Raw genomic sequence first — 16720 nt, forward strand, 5'->3', positions numbered from 1 at the left:
AAATCAGCTATAGCAGCCTTTCTCAAACTGTAGGTTGGAGCCCACTGGGTGAGTCATAACCTGATTTCTGGTGGGTTTCACAGAGCCTTGAATGAAAACATGAGTGATGGAAAGATCCTATAACTAATTGCCCTGAGCCCAGAGGCTATTAAAAAATCAGATAGCTGCTAACTGCAGGTACTCTGCTCTTTGCAGGGCAGTTTGCAAGTTTGTGTAAACAGAGGGAGATAAATGTTTGAATGTCTTTTTTCTGGTGTTTTTTTCTAAGTCTGTCAATGACAGGTAATGGGGACAGGTGAAGGCAGGTGCCATAATTAGCCCCTCATGCTTTGAGGCTATTCATTAGGGCTGCCTCAGTGTGTAAAATAGATCTTTTTGTTTTTGCAAATAAATGAATACTTGTAAATAAAGGAAAATATTTCTTTCCAAATCACTTTTTTGAAAAGTGTCATTTTTAAGTGTGTTCCAGTGCTAAAATGTTTGAGAACTACAGTGCTATGGCATAAGGGGGATGAGCCAGTGACAGAAGGTGTGACTGGAATGCTCAGCTGTGGACACTGGCAGATAAAAGCTGTGGTTCTAAGAAGGGCAGCAGCTTTCTAGCCCTGATGGGGGAGAAGGGGGGACTGCGGGCTGCAAAAGGGACCACTGAAAGACTAAGGCAGGCCCCAGACTTTATGCTTGGCTTAGAAGGGGCTTTTTGTGTTTTGAGGGAGTACAGCTTCTCAGTGAATTCTCTCCAGAACCGTGGAATTATCTACACCGACCCCGTGCTGTCATGCCACGCCTGTCCTTCATTGGAATGAGAGTGGAGCCCTGTCTCTCTCATGTCTAAATAAAATAAAGAACTATCCACATGCAGGAAAGGGACAGTAGACAAAAGCTACCTCTTTGCCTCTGAATTCAGACAGGCCAACAGGGGAGCATCACTCAAGATGCTGGCTGGTTGGCAGAACATTCTGCCCAGTCTACATGAGTGTGATCTCCAGAAGGTTAATACCTCAAGGGATGTTGGGGTTCCCTCCTCTTTCATTTTTGAATATACCACAGAATGGGAACATCCATGAACTTTCATACCAAGAAATGTGGTTGTTGAACAGTAAGGGGGGGGGGAAGAGATTGGCTTTGATAAGGACTGCTTCAGCTGCTGCTGTAGAGGCTGTTGGGGCATTTTGTCTGACAAGCTGCTGATAGCAGCTTCAGGCATTGCTTTGTTTGGCACACTGCTAAGTTGGGGAAGGATAAAAATGTGCCCAGTGGGTGTCATTCGAGCTGGGTGAATACAGATTGTGGTGGGTTGGTTCATCATCTTTCTTCACCTGCAGCAGGAAGAGATGCGTCTGTCATAGGTGGCCACTTGGGGAGCAGCAGCATGGTTTTGTTACATACATTTTTATAGACAGTATATGTATGCAATGTAAAAATGAAAGTATAAGAGTAAGAGTCAGCAGTAGGTTGGCACCCCTATGAAAGTACAAAACATATAACTTGCCCAAACATCTAGGCCAGTCGTTCTCAAATGTTTCGCATCAGGACCCACTTTTTAGAGTGAGAAGTGATGTCATGACTGGAAGTGACATCATCAAGCAGGAAAATTAACAATCCTAGGCTGCAATCCTACCCACACTTACCCAGGAGTAAGTCCCATTCACTAGCATTGTTTAAAGCATATACATAGTAGCCTGTTAATAGCTGTATGACATTTCCCAAAATGCAGTCACATACCATGGTAGCATCAAGTCTAATATTTAAAAATAAAATATTGAAATGAAGGGGGACCCACCTGAAATGGGCCCCCGACCCACCTAGTGGGTTTTGACCCACAGTTTGAGAAACACTTATCTAGGCCATTGCATAACAATTTGTGATCTGCGCACCCCAGTATGAAATAGGCAAGTCAGTAACCATGGTGCTTTTATCCCTCTGTAATACAGTGTTTCACCCATGTTACCATAAGAAGTGACAATAGCATGTTTCTTTTCATCACAATATCTACAACATGAAAGCAAACTGCTTTACTGTGAATGAGGAAGTTGGGGTCAAAGCATCTGGGTGTACCTTGTTTACATGAGTCACCCCGGGAGTGAATGCCTCTGGAATTTCACTACCTTGAGATCATTCCTTATTTTAGCTCCTCCTATAGTGCTGCTGAAAGCAGGTGAACGAGCCTGGATCTTGAACCTGCTGTTTTGATATTGTGTTTTGTTTGCTGTCATGGAATTGAAGGTGCAGGATGGGATATAAATTATGAAAAACTAGAATGTAGGGCAGTCATTTTCAGTCTACCTTACAGGGTTGCAGCGAGGACAACATGGTGAAGGAGACAACCTTGATTGCTCCCTTGAGCTACACATGGGGATGAAAATGGAATCATTACTAAATACGTTTAATGAATGTATTCATGGAACTGAAGCCTGATGAAACAGATTCCTGTGGGAAGAACCCATCTCCCCCACCCCACAATAGACTGCTACCTGCACAAATGAAACTCTTCACCTTAAGCTTTTGACAGCCGCATGCAAGCTCACTTGAAAAAGAGCAGAGTAAAGCTATTCTAGATTCAGGGCCAAAATATGTCTGTTGCAGGCTTGATTTTTCTACTCTAAATAGCCCGTCTGGGGCAGGGGAGAGACTAATTTAGATCAGGACTGTTGCAAAAGTGAGGAGGCTTTAAACTTTTTCATCCCAAGTAGTAATCTGGAGTCTCCCTCCCCACTGCTATTTGTCATAGGCAGAAAAGCTTCTTTTTGTTCCCAGTTATTTAAAGTATGAGCTGTGTGGCAAGGATTGAGGATTACCGGCTCTTGCTAGCCTGCATACATTTCTTAGGATTCCTGGCAGTGCATCAAAACACATTTCGCTGGAGTAGTACAGGGGCCAAGATTTGGCTGCAATCCTATGTCCACTTTCCTGGGAATAAGCCCTGTTGAACACAGTGAGACTTACTCCTGAGTAGACATGCATAGGCTTGTGCTGCACCTTCAGTACAACAGGGTAAGTGTTTGACTTATGCAGCAGAATGGTAATACAGAAAAGGTGCTGCAGCCCAGGAGCCTCTCCCATCTCTAACCTTTTATGTGTTTTTAAAAATGGGAATAGGGAGCTTACAGCCTGCTCCAGTGGCTGGAATAAGAATTGCTTTTCTTTTAATATTGTACCAGCAACAAAAAGCACTGTCTGGTTTTGCAAGTAGATCTGCTTACATTTATCCATTGCTCTGATTACTGACTAATTAAACTGCAATAAAATGTTGCAATACATCCCTGCTCTAAGAGACAGCCTGGAACAGGAGCCCCCCTAGTACTGTTCACACCTCCTTGGCTTGTAGGTGTCATTCTCCCCCCCCCCAAACATCTGTGTGTAGTGCAGGGAGGGTTAAAAAAACAAACACTGGCATGCACTCCCCCCCCCCCAGCCCTGAAAAAGTGCATTCTTAATGGTTAGCAAGCTGTTACCATTGCTTGGTTAGCATTGCTGTTACCTGCCCTCCTCCGCCACATTTTCTGGTGTCTTCCGCCCCCGCAAGGACATTCAACTACTGATTTCATTGATGCTGTAGCTTAACACAGCCTACCAGACTTCTGCTTTCTTGTGACCCTTTTATTTTTTTCTCCCCTGAAGTGGGAATGAGATCAGACAATGGAGAAATGTAGGATTTTAGGATAGTTGTGATTTGGCAATAACAGCTTATGCTTCCCCCTCCCCAAACAAAAGGATCAGAAAATACAGGAGTTGCCCTCTCTAAATAATGAAATTAACATTTTCTTTTCTCTACATAATGTCCTGGACTTTCTGAAAGGTCTCAGAGGTCCAGGATGCAAAAGGGACTGTTTCCTCCACATACACACACCCTCTCAAGTTACACACTTACCTGCTTCTGCATGTTTAGGGAGTCCCTCAAGTTTGTTGAAAACATTGTGAGATGGTCCTATTTTGCATCCCCCGTTTGACATACACTCAAACTGTTGATCTCAGTACTAGTACATACTAATTATAATGATGATTTCATGTTCATGCAAAAGCTTTCTGAAGTCAGAGCATATGAATCATCCATCTTACTCTTAATGGAATGGATGCAGGGGAAGACAGAGGCAACTGTTAAATACTTAGCAGTAGATTAGCTGCAGTCAGTGGTACATAGTAAGATGTTCTTTGAAGATGGTAGTCCAAAGGCTTGTCTAATGTTTGGGGTAAAAAAAAAAAACACTCATCCCAACTTATCAGTAAACACTGACAGGCATGGGTCCAATCCTATTTTTAATACAGTATTGGTCAGAGTGAACTGCAGATTTGCCTGTTGAAACTTGCCAAGTGTGCTGTTTGGATATCTTGCTCATGCAATTCTGCATGTCTGAGGCAGACGAGTTCTACCACTGTGTGTGGGAGGGAATGTAAACCAATCCCTTTCTGCTGCCTGTGAATGTAAGGCTGCAATCCAGAGATTTTGAGTGGAAGAAACAATACCACTTGCAGTGTTGTACGTGGATATGCAAGCCGTTCCCCCAGCTACGTGCACAATGAGCAAAGACAAATGTCTGCAATAAGGACAAATTATCTGGATCTAGATGAATTTTCCTGGCTCGAGGTTCGTATATAGGCTGCTTGCATGATAGAAAAATCACGGCTAGTGTACAGAAACCAACATTGCTCTTGGTTTGTTCTGTTCAATGTGAGCAAGTAGGTATACTAGACTTTTAAAGCCTTGATGCTGACAGAATTTTGCTTTCTCTAGGAATCTAAGGTGTGTTTTGAAAAAGCAAACTGTTTAGTTCTTTATGTCTACACTTTGCAGTAAATGTAATAAAATCTGAAGCCCTAATAGAACCTGAAGCACTACCATCACAAAACAACACACTGGCTGATTGTTTACTTCAGCGATTTTCAGTTGCTGTGTCATGGCACATTGGTGTGCTGTACAAGGTCCACAGGTGTGCCGCAAGTGTTTGGAACACATCAGTCGAAAAATGGATGAAGAACTCTGGGGTTTTGTGGCTCTGTTTTCAGGGCAACTGTCTGTAGTAATCATTTGTCTCCCTTCCTCTGCTGGCTCTAAGGAGCCAGAGAAGGAAGACAGACAATTATTTACTAAACACAGTTACCCTAGAAACAGAGACTCCCAGAAGCTGGAAGTGGTATCACAAGATGTGAAGACCTGTTTTGCCAGATCCCCAGTCCAAACTTCACTTAGAGGATTATGCCCACTTTAAGCTAATTAGCTTCCCATCTTTCCCCAACAATGACTCTAATTCTGCCCTGCAGTGCTGCTGGACCCCACCACCAGGGTAGCTCACCTGCTCAACCTGCAGAGGTCCTCCTTCCTCTCCTCTTCTGTCAGCTGCTCCTCCAGCCACTACAGCAGCACCTTGGTCCTCAGAAGGTCTTGGACATGGCAACCACCCACCAATCTCCAGTGCCTCCAGCAGTCTGTTCCAGCAGCCTCCAAAGTCCAGTCACCTATCAGCAGTTCCATTAATCCAGGCTCCAGCTTTCCTCTTCTTACTGCCCACACCAAACTCTTCCTTCATCAGGTGCTTTTATGCCTGAGGGCCCTTATTGCCTTCAAGTGGCTGCAGCTCTGCAGCACACTCCCTGCTGAATGACCAGGCCTTAACCCTTAAAGGCACCACTGCTGACACCACATCCTACCTCCTCGCCAGAGCTTCCATGATTCCAATAAAAGACCATAGAGGTCAGTGTGCCAGGGATCAGAAACAAATATGTCACCTGAAGCCGGAAACCGTCTAGTCCATAGACCAGTGGTATTCAAACTGGGGCGTTGCGATGCCCCAGCCTGTGGGTCCTGGCCTCTGCCCCTTTAAGGGGCGGGGTCAGCCAGGAGACAGGGGGAAGGCAGCCACTCCACAGGATCACGCCACTCAGGGGGGCTGCAGGGGCTTGGGTGCACTTGCCCAAGCCTCCTGCAGCCTCCCGGGCGTGCGGGGAGCCCTGCGAAACCTTTGGCAGGGCTCCTGGAGAGTTTGAAAACCGCAGCCATAGACCCAAAAAGATATACCCACCTGGTCAGTAGTAGTCCAAAAAAAGAATTCAAGTTTATAATTCTAAGGCAGACAGTGTAAGCAGACCAAGGGTAGAAGCTTTGAGTGTCGCCCTGTCTGAGCATTCATTACTCTGCACCCTACCAATCTTTTTTTCTTAGCTCTATGGCCTAAGCAGGAGGTTTGTGCATGCATATTGAATGCACATGAGTTCTTACTATCGACAGACCCAACATCTGGCCCTTATGAGAAAGAAGGTTGCAGACCATGACCCAGAGGATTAGGAATCAAGAGCAATTTTGTTCACTGTTAAACGACAGCATGAAGGTGAAGGTCTCCATTTCAGAAATAATGCTTTGATTCCTAATTCATGAAAAGACTAATAAAAACTGAACAGCAATGTTTCTTTTTAAACTGTTTATTGTATAATATAAAACTACAAAAGTAAGACTGCTCATTTCCATGTAATTTGCCCAACGGTTTTGTTTTTTTATTACAGCCCATATCTACAAGTGAATACAGTAATCTGGTTTCAGATGTATATGTCTGTAATATTGCATAGAAAAGGCACAGCTCTAAGGTCTGTGGTTTAGGAGGAGGGGGAGGAGAAAATACAGCCTTCTTTTTGACAAAAACAAGCCCTGTTTAAACAACCATGCACCGAACATGTCAGACTATTTACACTTGTTCTCCCCCAGAATCTCTGCCTGAAGAGAGTCTAGTATGGATTACACTGTTAAGCATCTACAAGGTGTTCCAAACTTTTTGAAAATTTAAAACAAAGTCCAAAATTTGCATTAGGATTTTTTTAGCATAACACTGAAAACAAAAAGCTATAAAATGAGCTAAAATTTCCAAAATAAAGTTCAGTCATAATATTATAAGCACTGAAACGTTCATAAAAGCAAATGCTGTTTTTTGTTTTTATTATTATTTTTTTAAAGATAGACAATTACCTCCTAGAGCAAATAAACTATTTCTCAAGGGAGGACATTTAAATTTGCTCTTAATTCTTTAAAAAAAATACTGTAAACTTTAGATCGATTAATCAGGTTCTATAAGACAGTAGGAAAGTCACATATTCTCTCACTGGTCACTTTGAAAAGGTAGCTCTTATTCTGTATCATGCTGTAAACAGGGACAATGTCAGGAAGGGCAATGTGTATAGTTTTCATGTGGGAGTCTCCCTTATTGCCAATTGTGCAAGAGAATGTTAGGTGGGGAAACTTCACTGCACTAAGTTCTGGAATTGCATGTTAATGCTCACCTCAAAGGCACGGAAGCACAGTTGAGCACTGCTCTCCTAATATGCTAGTGGAGCAACATTCAGGCCAGAAGCACCTGCCCACCCCCAAAAATCAATCTGTTCTGTGGAAGTGAGAGAAGAGCTTTGTGAGCATTAGTGCACTTGTGACTCCATAGATTAGGAGAGAGTTGTACTCATTTTATACCAGCTGAACTGCCATTGCTTCCTCAAAGAACCCTAGAAACTGTCTTTTTGTGATGGCCTAAGATAATTCTATAGTTCTCTAAGAGCATCCCTCACAGAATGACCTGGCAGGATTCTGAGGGAAGCACCCTGAGGCGTAGATATGCTTGTTATCTTTTGTATGTTTTCCTCCCAATTGTCTTTTAAAAATCGTAAGTTACAAGTTTCAGTTCAAACCAGTACACTGATGAAGAACTGCATGTTATCTCTGCTCATCAGTACTACTTTATCATGGCTTGAAGCTTCCTTCTGTAAAGTTTTGTCTCATTTCTTATATTTCCACTAACAAATCCAGAATTTGGTCAACCATCAGCTCTAGCACCAGCCAGATCCTCTGAAAAGCCAGATCCAGCTTTTGGGAGTATACTTGCTCATGTGACAGCTTTTGTTCAATGTTCAGGGTTAAAATCATTCATGTCATCATGTGGGTTCTCAACCTCTATCTTTCATGCAGAGGTCCAGAACTGATTCCTGCAAGCCGTCAAGCACCTAGATTCAGAGTTGCTGCAAGCTGTGTCATCTACTTAGGATGGGCTTGTGAACACCACTGCAACAAGTGCTATTCACCAGTATTCCCCTTCCTTCTTTGAGAGCCAGTGAATGGCTATGTGTATACGTAAGGGAAACACTTGCCAGGCGTGATCAGTGATAGGCCTTTTTCAATAGTATTCCATAAACATTTACAGCTGTGCTGCTGCTGCAGAGACTAAAGAAAGGAAAATGGATTAAGCCTTTTCAACCAATGGTGCAACAGATGTGTACATTTTGAAGCATCCTTACTGCTTAGCAAAAAATGAGCACTTACTTGCTGGCTTTCACATGCACAATGCAGGCTGATTGCCAGTTGGTTAACTGATTATGACTTCTTCTTTTTTTTTGCCTCACCTCCCCATAAACTTTGTAGCTTTTCCAAATTAAAACTGAAGTTGGAAAATGGATGCAGAGCTTTGCACTTAAATGGTCAAAACGTAACTGCACCAATGAGGTCTTTCCTCTCAACTTGCAGTGCCTGGCTCAACACTAAACTAGGTTGCTCTATATGGACTCAGCCTTGGCCCCTCTTAGAAAACAGGTGACCTGCTCTACTTGTGTGAATCTCTGGAGGGAATTGTATGAATTCCCTGTGTGTGTTTTCAATGGCAAGGTTACTTGGGTGCCTCTGTTTTGTTTTTGTTATCTTACATACCCACTCAGTTCAACCAGTGTGAGAATAGATTGCTTTAGGTCTTTAAAAAGGGGTGAGATTATGTGACAAACCTTTACTGAAACCAAGGCTGATAGTAGTAGGATCTGACCTTTTGAAAAGTAACCAATAACAGAAAGTAACTTTTTCTTTTTGCATAATTCTACCCAACCAGATCTATCACAGTAGGGAAGGGGGGGAGGAGAAATTTGTGAATGACATGTATCCTAACTAGAACCCAGTTAAATCTCCAAACCTAACTTTCATCCCCCTCTCGTACAGATTTACATTCCTACAAGAGAATACATTCCTACCATACATTCTGTACATGTTACAATCCAGATGTTGTTAGCCTCACAATAAAATAAATATATTTACAAAGGAAAATAAAAGGAATAAATAATTTACGAAAAACAAAAATGGAAAAAAAATCACTTCAAATTCAAAAAGCTCTTTTTAATTCTGCTCTCTTCTTGTCACTTCATTGCACATCAGTGTCAATAAAAATCCCCTGGTATTCATGGGGGGGGGAGGGAGGAGAAATCTTAGCCTGTTAAAATTCTGACCCTTCACAAGATGAGGCCACACTAGGGAGAGAAGAGGCTGCCTGGGAACTGAAGTATTTCAATTGAGATTTCCAAAGCCTACAATGAAGAATATGTGGTATGGTCATTTGGGTAACTAATTCTACAGGGTAGCTTCATTTCCTGCCTTTATTTGCCCCAAATTCCGCTCTAATGGAAATACTGGCTTCAGCTGCAAAGTTTCACAGGGATTTCTTTTACACAGTTAAGTCTAGGGTTGTTTTTTTTGAAACATATCAACTTGGTGCTCCACTGTAAAAAATGGTTTTCATTTGAACTCTTGCCCAACATATGGTACTTGTTTAAATACACAATTAGTTAGTCCAAAGAAGAGGCCGGTTCTTTCCAAGTTAGTGTAAAATCAGATTCTAAACAATGGTAAACCATATGATTCTTACACTGTTATTTTTCTTAACAACCCTTGTTATTATATGGACATTAGCCTGCCCCTGAGACTGCATCAGCAAAGAAATGCTTGGGCAAGCAGAACCGCTGTCTAATGTGCCCCAGCATTGCAGGTGACTATACGCTGGTCCTGCATATCAGGACCCAAGCGTGTTAATACCCACTCAGCTAGTCACTGGGGGCATGTTAGCAACACCTCCAGCTGATCTGACAGAAAAGAGTCAGTTCTCTTTATTTCTCCTTTTCAGACCATTCTTGCAAACAACTAATAGCAGTGTGGGTGGGCATCCAACGATTTCTGTGGACTGGCAACATCTGCGGTATCATTGCAAGCCTGTGCGCTGTGTCACTAGAAGGCTACAAAGGACTGACTAGCTGTTTTAGAACTATCATTTATGCATTATCATTGTACACAGCACTTCCCAAAGGAACAGAAAGCAACTTGTCCAAAGTTGCTCACCATCTAATTCAGTTGGAACAGCCTGTGGTTATGAGTTCTGGATGCGCCTGATTTTTTTTCTTGTAGAATAATGGGCAAAAAAGGATTCTCTTACAAGGGCAATCAACTTCAAGCAGTTATTTTATGATCAGACTTGTTTGAGTTAAACGTTGAGACATTCGATTTTTCAAGATAATCAAAAACTGATTAGGATTTAATTGATTAGGAATGATACATTGAGATTAGACAAGCCCTTCTCCAATTGCCATCTTAGGCTGCAATCCTATTCACACTTACCTGAGAGTAAGTCCCATTCACTACAATGGGACTTACTTCTGAGTAGAAACATATAGGATTAGGCTCTTAGTCTGTAGGAGGATAAGGAGCTGTGCAGGCATTATGTGTAATACATTATATGTACTTTAAATAAATAGATATGGCCTGTTCTAAAGTGCCAGTTTTATAAAGCTGCCTTCTTCAAGACAGACAAGACCCAATTTTTTTTATCCATGACAAGAAGTGAGCAGAACTGTCTGAATATTGCCAAATTACATAAAACATAATTTAAAATTTCTTAAATAAATATAAAAGTTATTCCTACAGAAGCCATATGCATATCAACAATATAGTTTGTAACCTGCACTCATTAAAAGTACCATTAAAAAATTAATATGCCGTAGCAGTTTCAGCAACAGCCATGATAACATTGCAAGTTTTTTGTATTTTAAAAAATAAATGTACATCACAATGAATACAGAAGGGAAAAAAATAATTGCAATAGGTGCAGTAATGTGAAGACTTGGGGGGGGGGGGGAAGGAAACATGCATAGAGAGTTGCATTTGTCTATACATTGTTAAACAGGCCTTAAAGTGTAAAGCAGGTAACGCAGCCGATGCACGAAACCAACCCTAGAGAAGATGCCAAGTGTTTGCAACATGATTGGCTCCAGTTCTGACAGCAATGGATATTTGAACAAGTCCATCCAGTGCCAGTAAGAGATGATTTCACTGCAGTAATACTGAAGTTGCCTTATTTTTTTCAGCACTTGTCAACACAGTGAAGAGCAAAATTTTCCAAGAAAGGGCCAGGGGAATCATGAGACTAATTCAAAGGCATATGGTATATTATAAATTACACTGGGAGGGGGGAGGTGGAGAGGAGAGGAGAGAGAGAGAGAATTCCCCCCCCCCCCAAGTCCTAAACATTTCCTTGGAAAGAAGTTCCACTGACTTCAATGCAACTTACTTTCAAGTAGGTGTAGTTAATATGCAGCCTAAACGAAGAGTGTCCTTTAACGAAAAAAAAACCCTATTACAGACATATTGTAGGTATGTTTCAATTTAAAACCAATTACAACTGATGAAGTCATGACATTCTAAAACTAAATTCAAATACAGTGGCCACAACCCAACACAGCGTTACTCACACTCAAGCCACTGAAATAAATGGGCTCAATGCTGTGTTTGATTGTGGCTAAAGAGTTTTTCAAAAAAAATTTTTAAAAAATGCTTTATTTCAATTTTTTAAATAGTCTTGATTTTTTTTCTTTTTTCTTTTAGTAGAAGGGAAGAGGAAGAGAGGGGAAGATAATCAGAATGAAGTTTCACAGCTATTTCCTGCCAACTGTTTGACATCAGTGTTGGAATATACATGGCTCTAAGGTTTTTGTTAATCACAGTAGTACGCAGCAGGGAGTAAATATTTGTGAAACTTTTAAGGGAAGAGCCCTTGGCCTTTTCCTTCAAGCACGTGTGTCTGGATTCAGGGAGGCCAAATGCAGACTGATTTGATCCAAATTTCTCTTTGCACCATATAAGCATATAAAACAAGACAAGTCTGTATAAAACTACAAGCAGTTCTTGTACATCAGAAGGTGTATGCAGGAACAGGTGAGCAAATCCTACCAAAATAGCTATTTCCTTTTTTGAGTGTGTATAAACAGCATTTTGTTTTCTTCTTTTTTTCTTTTTCTTTCTTTTTTTTAAGAAAAGACCCCCAATATCATAAATTGCAGAATCTGTACAAAAATATAAAATAAATTTGGGTAGCCGTTTCTAAAGAGCCATGTAAATGCAACATTTAAAGAGGAATATTTAATACCTCTAAGAAGGCTGAATTGCTAAGTCAACCTAGACAGGGCTAAAATGCCAAAAAGGTACTGCGATTATCTAAATAATATTTTAACCTCTTGCAATAAAACTTATAGAAAAAATAGACAAGTATGCACATGCAATTTACAGCTTTTCCCCAACATAATCCTTGTGCTTAGCTTTTACAATTTATTTTTTGTCAAACATATTAATATTGTCTACAATATGCATTTTTCCCTATATCAGGATTTCTGGTCTCCCTTGAGGAACCACTTTTAAAAATATTTTAAAAGTGGTCATACATGGATGAAGGCACTCCAACTCTGCTTGAAGCAAAAACTAGTGTGATCCTTTTTCTTTTTTAAAAAAGACAAGCAAAGACTCATGCACAGCGCTCTGTGTGTGTGTGTGTCCGTCCGTCCGTCCATCTATTTGTCTGGGTAGATTTGGAAAGAGGGGGGAGGCTGTGAAAATACTACCAAGTGTTTATACTTGTACATAAAAAGTTGCTATATTTTTAAGACCCAACAAGCACCTCCATTATATGATCCAGTTCTGTAAGGTCCATTTTGAAAGGCTGATTGGGAGCTACTGGTTGGCTGCTGTAGGGAGCAAGTGTTTTTAGGAGGTCATCAGCAGAGACAGGGGCCATTTTTGAGGCAGCCCCAGTAGCAGATGTGCAAGGGTCAAAATCATACATTGAAGTATCAATGTCAGCAAAGAGAATATCATCCAAGGTCAAGTCTGTAAGAAAACCTGTAGATGTTGTGATCTCAAAATTACCAGGTAAAGAGTCCATTAGTTTAGGTTCATTTATTCGGTTCTCCTGGACTCCCTCAGGTTTCTGGATGCTGGATTCACTGGAGTTCTCCTTAGAGTTATCTGATGCTGTTGTTTCTGTTGTTGCTGCAGCTACTACTGCCTCAGCGGAGGTAGGTGTTGGACAGAGCTCCTCAATTTCATCCAAGGCAGAGGAGAAACTGTCCTTTACTGGTTGAATAGTTGGAGGTGGTAGTTTCGTAGGACCATCTTGTGGGATGGTCTGGGAAGTGCAAAAAGTGTCATCCTCAAGCAGAGAGGCAGGGGTGAGGCAAGACTCCAATGGTGTAGTGCTTGCTGAGTCAGTGGGATGGACTGGCGGAGAGGCCAGATGGCTAAAGGCAGGTTGAACCTCCCGGAAGTTGTCTCCAAGAGGATCCGTAGGCTGTGAAGTGGTGATGAACACAGGTCTCAAGCTGCCTTCCTGTTTGAGTTCCTCCTGGATTCGCCTCAGCATGTTGTTAATTAAGACAGTCTTTTGCAGGCTTGGCTCTGTTAATGGCCTGTGGTTATACAGTTTCATAAGGGAAATGTTGAAGATAGTCTGGCGCTGTAAGGTGTAAGACACCTTAGATGGACCATCAGTAGGAGACACCACTTTGCCTTCCAGCCCATCTTCATGCTCATCAAACTTCCGCTTTCCTCCTTTCCCCAACATATATCTGAAAACAAAGAAATTGAAAAAAAATTGAAATAAACAAGAAACTATGCCTGGCTGATAGTAAGAGCGACAAAATGTGAGGCATCTGAAATTTTGCTTATTGAAGGTAAAATGCTTTCCTTTCTATTGAATTCTGGTCTCAGCTTCTTTTTTTCCTTGTACAGACAAACCATTTGGGAACATGCACCAGTGTGCTGCTAAGTACCAAAGAAATATTCATTTTATTGAACATATTTATACCCACCTTTCCCCAGTTACTGGAGTTGCCCAAGATGGCTTATAAAATTCATTACTACCTTAAATAGGTTCATTATTAATCTGAGTTACAGGCTGTACTAAAGACAGTTCCACTGGCACACAGAACAGGGCATACATGCTTGTTCAGAGTCCATACGCCTTGAAATTAAGCAACTGGTCACATGCTGACCTATGCTGCTGTAATTTTCTTTATTAAAACAATAATTAGAAAGAGTTAATTGATTAAGGAAAGGCAGAAGTTGGTAATCTTAAAGAGGGAGGAAAGTATACACCATGAAAAAATGCAAGGAGCCTACATTCTAAATTTTTAAGACAAATGTGCATACACACACACACACAACTCTGGTTTTATTTAAAAACACATTAGAGCAAACAGAAGGAAGTGCCTTTCCTGCTATGCCTTCACATCTCAGAATTGGATATGACTGCAACAGTGTTAAAAACAAACATAATACTCTTTTTAGGTTCACCTCTTGGTCCAGTCCATGACCTCATTCTTCCCTCTAGTCGCCAATGGGTGTTTTTTCTAGTTAAATAAAGTTCCTAGCTCTCAGGACTACAGAGAGAATGTCAAAAGTGAAACAGGTTTCTGTTAAACCAGCCTAGGATTCCAAAATGGTGCCGTGGGACTTTTCCCTATGCAGTGTAGTATTGTGCTAAATCTATGTATTGTTGTTTCTTGATATTCTATAAGCCCCAAATGCCAGGCCACTGCAACTGAAAAAGTATCAAAAGTGGCAAAAATACCAAAAATACCCACAAATGTTGCTAGCTGAACAAACAAACAATGCAAATTTGCATGACTGAATACCACTGCAGTGATTTTTAAACATTTTTGTGCCACGACCCTAATAAATAAAGTATGAGATTGGGAACCCACTGTTGATTCCCTATGCCCTCCCAGCACTGTTCAATATAACCGAATCTTATTAGAGAGCGTGAAAAAAGTTACCATGAAGCCTGGCATTAATGAAAGCTATTTTAGCACAACTGCTAAGAACCTGAGCAGGACTGGGACACAATTTCCTGGGACCTGAAGGGGTACACCAGATTCCCCTTTACTTAGTCCAGTGGTCTTCAACTTTTTTCATTCCTGTAAGTTGCCTCAACCCCACAACTGAGGCTTCATAACCCCACTGGGGTCCTGACCCCAAGGTTGAAGAACACTGTGCTACTGCAAAATTTGCGTATGACTGCTGCAAAACTAGGATTTTCATTATTTCGTAATTCTCTATTGTTCCTGGTATACTCCTTAACCTAGGGCCTGGGGAAGGGGGGAATTCAGCTGACCTGGAGCCATGCTGTAGTAGTCCCTTGAAATCTGATGGCCTGACACCTGCAGCCAACATGAATAGTATCATAGAAACAGCTATCATACTGGGTTCCTGTCCAGGTTCTCCCAACTGAAAACAGTGTTTCTTCTTGATCTAAAAGCCAGTTGCCTACGTCATACATAGAAGGAATTTTCATTTGGCTCTGACAGTAAAAAACAACAACACACAACTGCAGTAGAGCCTCTGGGCTGTAAAATGCTTGAAAAGACTACTCAAGGCCTCAGTCTACAAGGTACACTGTCCTTGGAACTGCAGCTGCAAAAGTTCTCTTTGAAACTGTTCTAAAGTGGAAAACACAAGCATGCACAAAGCATTCCCTGTACTGCACACACACCCGCAAGGCAAGTCAGAATGGGAATATTTATTAAACCCCTTAGCCTGGTGGGCAGTAAGCAAGATGGGGTGGAGGGGTACATAAGGAGAGATGATCAACACTGGAGATAGTGCTACTGTTGAATGATTGCTGTTCAGAAATGTTAAAGGACTGTCACTGCTATCTGTCATTCTGACAGCTTCATCTGCCCCCTGCTCACATTCTCTAGCAACACAAGAGATTTAAGGACAAGATGGGTGTGGGTAAGCGAGTCTCCTTCGTAACCATAAGAAGTGTAATCGAGAAGGTAGAATCCATAGAGTTCTGGGGCACTTGAACCAGAACAAAGGACCATACTGGGTCTGAGATTGACCAGCATATACTGATGAAGGATATGCATTCAGGATGAGCCACACATACCTGCGTATGAGTGTGTCCTCCCTGAACCCTGCTTTCTCTGAGACACCAAAGTCTGTCACAGTGATGACATGACCGGAAATGCCATCATCAAGCAGGAAAATTTTTAACAATCCTAGGCTGCAATCCTACCCACACTTACACCCAGGAGTAAGTCCCATTTATTATCATTGTTAAAAGAATATACATACTAGTTTGTTAGAAGCGCAGGTCTGTAACATTTCCCCAAATGCAGTCACATACCATGGAAGCATCAAGTCTAATATATTAAAAATAAAATATTGAAATGAATGGGGACCCACCTGAAATTGGCTTGTGACCCACCTAGTGGGTCCCAACCCACAGTTTGAGAAACTCTGGGCTAGGGCATAATTTTTCCTTCTGCAGGTATTGCTTCAAGGTTAAAATTAATAAATTTATTAACGCTTGGTCTTCGGCACAGTTGACTTGCACAACTTTAACTTAATGCAGTCAACCAACCAAAACACAAAAACAGCCCCCCTCCAAAAACCAGAAGTTAAAATAGTGCAGGCGATTCTGTTCACCATTCAACTTACTAAATACATGCCTGAGTGTGAACTTAAGGCCAGAGAACGGAGCCACTGTTCCCTCCACTGGTTTTCGGTCCACCTGTCTCTCATAATTTTTAAAGAAACAGTATGTATCTTCTGGATGTAAGGAATTTTCCAAGGTAATTTTAAGTCCAGTATATGCGATTTTAACTTTATGTA

The 16720-nt window shown here is 41.5% G+C and overlaps 1 protein-coding gene across 1 annotated transcript in view; it reads right to left on the reverse strand.

The window, feature by feature from the left end:
* Positions 1-6398: 6398 nt before the first annotated feature.
* Positions 6399-16720, reverse strand: part of SERTAD2 (SERTA domain containing 2) — a 35268-nt gene continuing 24946 nt past the window's right edge. The window contains exon 2 of the mRNA XM_066639673.1: positions 6399-13668. Coding sequence (XP_066495770.1) covers positions 12705-13664 — 960 coding nt within the window. The 5' untranslated portion in view covers positions 13665-13668 and the 3' untranslated portion in view covers positions 6399-12704. The remainder of the gene's footprint in view (positions 13669-16720) is intronic.

This window comes from Tiliqua scincoides, chromosome 1 (genome assembly GCF_035046505.1).
Source record: "Tiliqua scincoides isolate rTilSci1 chromosome 1, rTilSci1.hap2, whole genome shotgun sequence".
In the NCBI taxonomy this organism is placed as follows: domain Eukaryota; kingdom Metazoa; phylum Chordata; class Lepidosauria; order Squamata; family Scincidae; genus Tiliqua; species Tiliqua scincoides.